This window comes from Nicotiana sylvestris, chromosome 1 (assembly GCF_000393655.2).
Source record: "Nicotiana sylvestris chromosome 1, ASM39365v2, whole genome shotgun sequence".
Taxonomy (NCBI): Eukaryota; Viridiplantae; Streptophyta; class Magnoliopsida; order Solanales; family Solanaceae; genus Nicotiana; species Nicotiana sylvestris.
This window is the reverse complement of record NC_091057.1, coordinates 119,680,283-119,689,986: the sequence shown is the minus strand read 5'-3', so window position 1 is coordinate 119,689,986 and position 9,704 is coordinate 119,680,283. Positions and strand designations below refer to the sequence as shown.

Here is a 9,704-nt window from a genome sequence, read left to right as displayed (position 1 = left end):
GGGGAGGGGGAGAGGTTAATAATTATTTTCCGTTTTATTTTCCTATGTGTCCATAATAAATGACCTGGAGCCTAAGTGGTTTAATTTTCTTGACGTGGTGTCCTACGTGTAGGAGATTGTATTACACGCACTGATAATCTCCTGTCATAAGTGTTTACTAACACGGTTTGAATGAGTATAAATATTTAATTGGCAAATTATTAAATTTGAGGACTGACATAACAAAGTGACACAAGTATAAGTGCCATTTAGGCCATTTTGCCTGTACGATAAATACTTTAGTGATTTACTGCTGTTGAGTATTAGCATGAAAAAGAAGAATAGATCTTAGAGCCACTCATCTATGGGTTTAATAAATTTTTTTTTTTTGTTGTTTCCCATTGTCTTTCTTTCTTTAAAATAAATCTAATCTTACTTTTAACTTTTAGTTGATATTCTCGATTGAACGAAAAATACTCTACAAAAACAATAGAACAAAAAATTGTGTAAGGATGAAGAGGAAAAAAATAGAAGTTATGCCAGGAGCTGCTGGCAGGGGCAGAGCTAGCTTTTAAGCTATTGGGTCTGTGAAATTAAATTATTTTTGTCTAAATTTTATATTTATTTTTAAAAATTCATACTATATATAAGTTATTAATTTAGAACCTCAAAAAAAATTAAAATTTTAAACTCACAAATTTTAAGTTCTAGTGCAATCCATAGCTGTTGGCGAGTCTATATTGCATAAACTTAAAAAAAAGGGGGGGGGGGGGGGCAAAAGTTAAACATCAATAACATTCATGAGCTTCAAAGGACAAGTTATATATTGGCCATCGGTTAAAAATAATTATATTTGCTAGCTAAATATATATATAAAAATATTAATTATGTATAAAATATATATATGATATATTAATATACAAAAAATATATATTTTATCGGCTGTTATTTGTGGGAGTAAGTATACTGTATAGTTTTTCCAACTTCAATCCTGACCGTCCAAATGAGAAAGAAGATGATAGACTGGATTGGGCCGCACTTAAAAATATGGACTGTGACATCAGACTGTTGCCACCGCTTCACTGATCTTGACCCAAATCGGCCGACAAATTCATATCCTTGATTCCTTAAATTTTGCCCACAGTTTTTAAATAAATCAATACTACTACTACTTCAATAAAATGATAAATCCATTATTTAAGGAAAATAAAGTAAAATATATTCTTACTACTAGTATACTAGTATAAATAGACAGAGTCACAGAGATACTTCCATAAAATAGACTTTGACACTTGAGCTTTCAATTTTAATAATATATTCTTCATTCTTCATTCCCTTTCTCTCTTTCTTACTATTATTTCACACTTCTATGCACTTCTGTCCCTGTTATTCCCTAGAATCTCTCTCTCTGTCTCGTGCATAAAAAATCACACACACACACACACTAGTGGATTCCTTGCTTTAGCTTCAAATTTCTGCTAATTAATCTTTTGCTTTCTTTTTTCTCCACCTCAATTTCGGTTTCGTCTTCTTCCCTCAGTTTCCCAATCTTTTTTGGTCTCAAGAAACCCTAATTCTTCTTAAATTCACGGATTTTCAAATACCATAGTGTAATTTAGCTTAAAGGTGTTGGATTTAGGTTGTTTCTGGAGTTGGAATTTTGGGAAAATCTGGGAATTTTATAAATTTCTTTAAAAATTGATCCTTTTTTGTGTTAAATTTAAAACCTTAATTTTCAAATTTGGTATCTGTCATCAGAATTTGGCTTTGTTTGGTGTTAGAAAGGGTTTGCTGGATTTCTGGTTTTAAGTTAAGGGATTTTGTACTTATTTTAATATATAGTGAAGTTTGTGAAGGATAAGAAAATGGATAAATACGAGCTTGTGAAAGATATAGGGTCAGGGAATTTTGGTGTGGCAAGACTGATGAGGCACAAGGAAACCAAAGAACTTGTGGCAATGAAATACATTGAGAGAGGACATAAGGTTTGTATTATTACTGTCTTTTATCATCAAATCAATTAGTTTTTCCCCCTAATTATCAGTTAAACATGTAATTAGCACTATCATCCAAGGTTCTTAATATTGAGATGTCACATTTTGTTATAGATTGATGAGAATGTAGCAAGGGAGATCATTAATCATAGATCGCTTCGGCATCCAAACATAATTCGATTCAAGGAGGCAAGTTTGTGTGCTTATATTTTAGTATTTTGCAATGCTCTATTGATAATATTGGTTTGTTTTGAAAATGGCAAGAAAATCTAAGGAATAGCTGGCCTAATTGTTTTGCATTTGTTTTGTGAGATACAGGTGTTAGTGACTCCCACTCATCTTGCCATTGTTATGGAATATGCAGCTGGTGGAGAACTGTTTGAGCGCATTTGCAATGCAGGAAGGTTTAGTGAAGATGAGGTATATTTTAAAATTTTAACTGTGTCAATAATCAGTCTCACACAGACTACCATATAGAAGGATTCTGAAGGATAAAGAAATGGTAATGAAGTCTATGATTTTAAAAGGTCACATTTCTGTGATTTTAAGAGACTTGGTTCACTATCTTCAGTGCTTGTCTCATTTGGTTTCTTGCTGCTGTCACTTCAGGCTAGGTACTTTTTCCAGCAGCTTATTTCAGGAGTTCACTACTGTCACAACATGGTAAGAAACTTACAAGAATTTACAAAAGAAAAAAAAACTTTCTTTATGTGTGAACATATGAACAGAAATTTAGATACATCTTAGGCCTGGACTTATGTGTATAAGTTTTATTGCAAATGCCATCTTTTTAGTTTAAAGGAGCTTAATCTTCTTCAAACTTCCATTGCCTCTGCAGCAAATATGCCATAGAGATTTGAAGCTGGAGAATACGCTTCTTGATGGAAGTCCAGCTCCACGCTTGAAGATATGTGATTTTGGATACTCAAAGGTTGATGATGTTCTGGTGATTTATATATATAGACTTATTATCCCCCTAGGAAAGGCTCATAGTTTTTGTTATGCAATCGCAGTCGTCCCTGTTGCATTCGAGGCCAAAATCAACTGTTGGGACTCCAGCTTATATTGCTCCTGAGGTCCTATCAAGAAGAGAATATGATGGCAAGGTATCTGTGTAATTACTTATGTGATCTTTTATATTTGGTGGAGGGGCATTATGCAAATGATTTTTGTCTGGCATCCATCTGCATGGAGCTGCATTTGCATCCTTATGGAGCAATCTGGAATATATGGGCTTTATTTCTTTTCCTCTTATGAGTAGTTAAGAAACCACTATAAATAGTTGTTCTACGACTTGTTGAATTTACAGGTGATGCTCCCACAGTTGCATAAATTACATCTTATTTACACCCTCCCACATTCTTTCCCTAAAGAGTGAAGCTTTTTTTACTAATTTTATTCTTAGGCCTTGAAGTTCTGTTTGTGATTATTTCAGCTGGCTGATGTTTGGTCATGCGGGGTGACACTTTATGTGATGCTGGTTGGGGCATATCCTTTTGAAGATCAGGAGGATCCGAAGAATTTTAGGAAAACTATTCAAGTGAGTTCGAAGGCTTCACATATCCAAAGAACTTCACGTGATGTTTTGCCCTTTTAATTTGGCTTTGATGTTTCTCTTTCCAGCGAATAATGGCGGTACAGTACAAGATTCCCGACTATGTTCACATATCACAAGATTGTAGGCACCTTCTCTCTCGGATATTTGTTGCTAATCCAGCAAGGGTATGCTCTCTTCTGTCCTTGTTGGGTGTGTTCTATTGGAAGTTTACTTGAATTCTTAATGAGCTAACAGTCTGATACAAATGTTACCTATTTAATGCATCATTTGTTTTCACCCAATGTGGATCTATACACTTGGCTTTTTGCTCCCTATTCATATTATTTCTGCCATGCCCATTCGATAGATTATATTCCAATTAGGTGACCAATGTTACAATTTATAAGATGAAATTACATATCTTGAATTGTCCATTTATCAAATAAGATTTCCTGAATCGCCTTACCTGAACCAAATCGCTGAACTTCAACATGGAGAATCACTTCAACCTTCCAAGACTTTTTTTGCTGGATCTAAGCTTCATCCCTAGTCTCAGTACCCCTCTTCTATGATTGAGTTAATGTCCTAAAGTACCATAATTTAAGCATTGTTGTTTAGCCTGTTAGATCCTCTTGGTTCTTACCTACCTGCCTTATTCTTGTACGTTCTGTTTTCCCTTGTCCACCTAGAAATCAAATGGAAGCTTGGGGGTAGTTTTTATTCCCTTTTTTTGGGATAGATTCTTTTTTCTTAATCCAGATACTTCTACAGTACCAAGTACTACTTGTAAGTATCTTGGCTTCTCTTTCAAAAGGGGAGAGCATCAGAATAGTCAGAGGGGAAATACTGTGACATCTCAATTTAATGGTTATTTGTATTTTCTGTAGTGTTTCTATGATTATATTGGCAGTTTGTATTTGCGATTTTACCCTTGGAAAAAACTGAAATCTGCATCTGCTTGGTCATCTGTTCAAGTTTTCAACATCATAAAGAATGTTTTTGATATGATAAATCAGAAAATATACACACCAACTATGAATCATCACCTTTCATCTTTGTGCGCCCTATTTTCTACCCATATTGTAGAAAAATGAAAAATTAGAACAGATTTGAAGTAGGAGATCATGGCTTGTCTAATGAATAGGTTTGTTTTTGCAGAGGATCACAATCAAAGAAATCAAGTCTCACCCATGGTTTTTGAAGAATTTGCCGAGGGAATTAACAGAAGCAGCACAGGCAGCTTATTACAGAAGAGAAAACCCAACATTTTCACTTCAGAGTGTTGAGGAGATCATGAAAATTGTGGAAGAGGCAAAGACTCCCGCTCCAGCTTCCCGTTCAGTCTCAGGCTTTGGCTGGGGAGGAGAAGAAGAAGAAGAGGAGAAGGAAGGAGATGTAGAAGAAGAGGAAGAGGATGAAGAAGAAGAAGACGAATATGAAAAGCAAGTGAAGCAGGCACATGAAAGCGGAGAAGTTCGTCTCACCTAAGTGCACATTATCATCTTTTCTCATAAAGAACTGTGGACAAACCCCTAGTCCTAAATTATCTTTCTTTGGCTTGTGAAAGACTAGCTTTTAGCATTTCATGGTTGTGTAGAAGTTGTTTCACCTAGGCCTTACATTATCTTTTTTTGCTTGTGGAAAGTTACACTTTCTTTTTAAGTGTGGGGCATTTCGTGGTTGTGTAAAATTTCTCTTTCTTGTTGTTTGGAATTCAAAAAGTCTGTAAAATTTTCAGAGTTTTTTGGTAAGGATGCTTGTGAATTATGTTACCATGAGACAAAGGAAATGGTGCCCTGAAGTTGAGACTCGAATGAGCTTGAGTTGCAGCCTATATTTTGCAATGAGCCTTAGTTCAATTAACAGGAGATTTGGTGAGTTTTGTTGATGGAAAAAGAAAATAGTTATTCACCTATATTATCTACTAAAAAAATGAGTTGGATAATTAACGTTTAAAAATTGGGTCAAATATAGATAAGATTTATATTATTCACTTAAAAAGGGTGGATAATCAATGGAACTAATAAGTTTAACTTTTACATTTCAAAAAACTCTAATTTGGGGTTTCTAAAGTTTGGGAGACTAGAATTCTCCTAAAAATAGAAACCATGGATTATCCGTCAGTTAATTTATTTTTTATCCGTATTAAATATACTTCGAATTGGATAATTTATCCGTTTTTATGTTACCAATTTTCGATCTATCCCTATGCGACCCATCCCACCTGTTTGCCACCTCTAGTTGTATGCATCTTGGAATAGGATTGCATATATGGTCTCCACGATCTATCAATCTCAAAAATTGGTTTGTGTAAGCTTATAACTATGCAGAATAAACCAACTCTTTTTATCTTTTACTTTTAAAAAATAGGTTTATTGTAAGCTTATAGCGATACCGAGTAATCAGGATTGGTTTGTATTTAAAATAGAAAAAGTACTCATCTGAACCTATTAAATATTGCAAATTTAATATACTAGTAAATATTATATATTGTATTAGTTATAAAAAGTTTAAACATAAAAAGGATTAGAATTTTGGGTCTTTTACCTCTCTACCCTTTATCTTAAGGTGTCCTTTTCAGGAGAATGAAATAAAATGGACTGTTCTTTTGCTAAGAAAAAAGAGTAAGTAAAGTAAGAGGGAAAGCAAAAGTTGAGAAACTTTGATAGCTCCATTTACACTTGCAAAAGCAGTCACATCTGCATTTTTCAATTGAAAAACGATTGCTTTAATAAAATGAGCCGTTAATATAAAGAAAATAAAAAACTACAATTGCTTTCTTGGACTCTTGTTGGTTTACTATTGTTCAAAGATTCCACTGGGAGAAGAGGGGCAAAGGCCTACACCTATCACTATTTTTTTTTTAAAAGTTTTCTTGTTTTGGGTGATTGCAGCTTGTATCAAACTCAAATAATGGCTGAAAGTGCATTATGACAACATAGAATTCTTTTTGCCCATAAAACGAGAACTGTCTTTTTCTATTTTTAAAAGCCAACTTAAAACGTAAGAGGATACAAATTGTTGGTACGTGAGTCACCAAAATGGCAATTAAACTTTTAATCCTGTGATTTTTGTCTATCCAAACAAAGAAAGGGGGTTCCGTTGCTATACGTAACAAGCAAATTGTTCACGAGGTATGATCAAAAGTCTAGCTCAAAGGCATAAAACAATCATTTTAGAACTATATCAAGCAAATGTGTCATTTGACCTTTTTCTGAATAGGACATGTGCAAGTTGGAAGTAGTGGCAAATTCTTAGCTACCATCAAGAGATAATAATCATGTCATTCTTTTCTTTTCTTTACTTTTTTCTTGCGGGAGGGGGTTTGGGGGTGGGGTGAGGTTGGCAGGGGGGTTTGCCCCAAGTCCGATGCTTCATTTATCACTATTTGCTATACTATTAAACGTCCAACTATTAGAACACAAGGTATATTAGATGAACATTCCAAACAAAATATTAAATATTTCCTCTATATCTACTACATAAAATTTGAGTTTATTTCATTATTAAAACAACAGATTAACTAGGTGAGCGTTTGGACATAAGAATTGTAAAATTTATAAAAAAAATAAAATATTTTTTCAAGTAAAAATAGTATTTGAAAATTAAAGTTATATTTGGATATGAATATAATTTTAGATTGTTTTTGAAGTTTTGTGAGTGATCTGAGTGAAAAATTTGAAAAACAATTTTTTGAAATTTTTTAAATTTTCGAAAAATTTCAAAATGCATTAACAGGTGAAAATTGAAAATTTTATGACCAAATGCTGATTTCGGAAAAAAGTGATCTTTTTTTGGGAAAAAGTGTTTTTTTTTCTTATGTCCAAACGGGCTCTAGATTTCGCAATTATTGTACATAGATTCATATCTCCGGGACTCCGACTGAAGTATTGAACTAACAAGAGACCCTCCAATAGCAACACAAAAATCCACCTGAAATGGCAAGGGAGTATATAACAGACTAAGATCAGATATCTCTGAGAGGCAGGAATTCCAAAAAAAAAAAAAAAAAAAAAAAAAGAATTTAAAAGGCAAAGTAAAACATCAACCTTGGCAATGAACACGTACTGAACTTCAAGAAAATGTTTAGTTTCAATCTCCTACTGTACCAGCATCAATGAAACGATATCGAAATCCCAGTGCCTGCATTTACTTCTCTACACACACGTGTTTACTTTCAAAAGTTTAATCAAGAAATCTTTTGGTAACAAAAATTGAGGTTGCTTTGCCTGGAAGTATGTGGTGATCTCCAGCATTTCTTCAATTTGCCCATTTGGTTTGACTCCTTGAGCACCTCGAGTAGCTTTCTGGTCTCTGTCAAAACACATTCCCTATCAAATAGAGCAGATACAACAGCAACGCCTTTCAGGTTTGGGACCCCTAGTCCCATTACAGCCTGAGCATTAGAGATGCCTATGCCGCCAATGGCTACAACTGGTAATTTGGATGACAAACAAACAGCTTTCAGGCCATCCAAACCAATCGTCTTATTGTTCCCTTTGGTATTGGTTGGATATACACCCCCAGAGCCAATGTAATCAGCGCCATCTATCCATGCTTGCTGGGCGTGCTCCGGTGTTTTGCATGATACACCAATGATTTTGCCAGGCCCAAGAAGAGCCCGTGCAGCATGAGCAGGCATGTCGAACTGCCCAATATGAACACCATCAGCAGTAGGATTGCGTATAGGTGTTCGTAACACGCAGCGAAAAACAATAACAATCCTATAAAGATCTTTTTGTGTTTAAAATTTATTTATGTGTCAAATATCAGATCTAAGACGTACCTAGTGAAGAAAGTTTTGTTTCAAATTCTTCGATAGTGCGAAGACTCTATGCGTATCCACACCGAGACCGATCCTTGCTATCAACTCTTTGATCAATGACACCCGCGAACAAATTGAACAAAATATTGTGCTGAAATTTTTCTCAAAAATCTCAACTCAATGTTAGAAGACACTTTTCTTGTAATTGTATTTTCTCTCTTGGCTTGTGTTGCACTCTCACTTTCACAAAGTGATTTTTCTTCTCAAGAATTAATGTGGTAAATTTTCTTCCATCACCCTTTATATAACATCACCTATAAACCCTTTTCCTGTTTGGTTGAAGTAATGATTTAATTAGGGTAAAAATTTATTCCAAAAATAAACTTGATGGAATTTTTGATAAAAATTCGAATCCCATTCTCAAAGGGATTGAAGTGCCGAACGCTACTTAGTCCAATTGGACTTTCACGTCTTTACAATTCCAATTCCAAATTGGAGAATAAATTAATATTATATATAACCTTTATATAAATCAATAATAACTTATATTATATATATCACATATATATTTCAACTAAGAGAAATAATTTAATTTTTCTATTCCAAATAGAAATTTCAATTTGTTCACAATATTAATTATATCCTCTGTGCTAGCAAAAAGTATAATAATATTTCATTTTGACTAATAACTGAATCTATTTGACTAATTAAATTACTTAATTTAATTAACAAATAATAAAGTAATTAATCCTTTAGCAAAAATCAGAACACTCGTTAGTATGCAACTCCATAAGTTCAATACTAAACCGGTAGTAAATTGACCACATCAATATACTAATCAAGGGTGACGTCTAGCAACACTCCTTAACGACCGGATAACATGAAGTATACAATTTACTCTCAAAAACCAGTAGAAGAATAATGTAGTAATTCCTTCTGTCCTTATAGCTCTGGATCACCCTAGGATATGGTTCAACTATCAAATCCTAATAGGCGACCAACTATGTGTTCATGTCAAGTATAATCGACCATTGAATGACCTAAGAAACTCTTTTCTTCTTTCATTCAATTGCCCTGGCCAAGGTCTTAATTTGATCGTTTATAATTCATGACAACATGGAGCTTAAACTCATTACCAAGAGTTGACAGATTCCATCTTGATCAATCACTAATTCTACAAGTATTTAATCGTACCCAATATCCTTTCAACTATCGCTCTAGGGCCATAGGTGTCTGGTATCAAAGCACAATAAATAATTTGTCAATTACTATGACGATCTCAGGTCAAAGGAAATTCTTACATCACATTCTTCAAGAGAATATCCTATTGACAGTTTATGGTAATTCTAACTATTAGGAATTATCTAATGAGTCGATTCAATGATCATATCTCTATATGCATAATCTATCTATGTGATTTAGTTAATGA

At 33.9% G+C, this 9,704-nt stretch overlaps 1 protein-coding gene across 1 annotated transcript; it reads left to right on the top strand.

Moving 5' to 3' along the window:
* The first annotated feature begins 1,254 nt into the window (after positions 1 to 1,254).
* Positions 1,255 to 5,282, top strand: LOC104225891 (serine/threonine-protein kinase SRK2A). The gene is made up of 9 exons (XM_009777772.2): positions 1,255 to 1,964; positions 2,088 to 2,162; positions 2,292 to 2,393; positions 2,583 to 2,636; positions 2,812 to 2,904; positions 2,987 to 3,079; positions 3,409 to 3,513; positions 3,597 to 3,695; positions 4,669 to 5,282. Exons 1-9 carry the CDS (start codon positions 1,845 to 1,847, stop codon positions 4,996 to 4,998), a joined length of 1,071 nt encoding a protein of 356 aa, XP_009776074.1. The 5' UTR covers positions 1,255 to 1,844; the 3' UTR covers positions 4,999 to 5,282.
* Positions 5,283 to 9,704: the final 4,422 nt, after the last annotated feature.

Bases quoted from the DNA above. Each gene is read 5' to 3' on its own strand.
- LOC104225891 (XM_009777772.2), top strand. From the start codon at position 1,845: ATGGATAAATACGAGCTTGTGAAAGATATAGGGTCAGGGAATTTTGGT. The intron at 2,394-2,582 runs GTATATTTTAAA...CTGTCACTTCAG, and splicing joins GAAGGTTTAGTGAAGATGAG to GCTAGGTACTTTTTCCAGCA. The intron at 3,696-4,668 runs GTATGCTCTCTT...TTGTTTTTGCAG, and splicing joins TTGTTGCTAATCCAGCAAGG to AGGATCACAATCAAAGAAAT.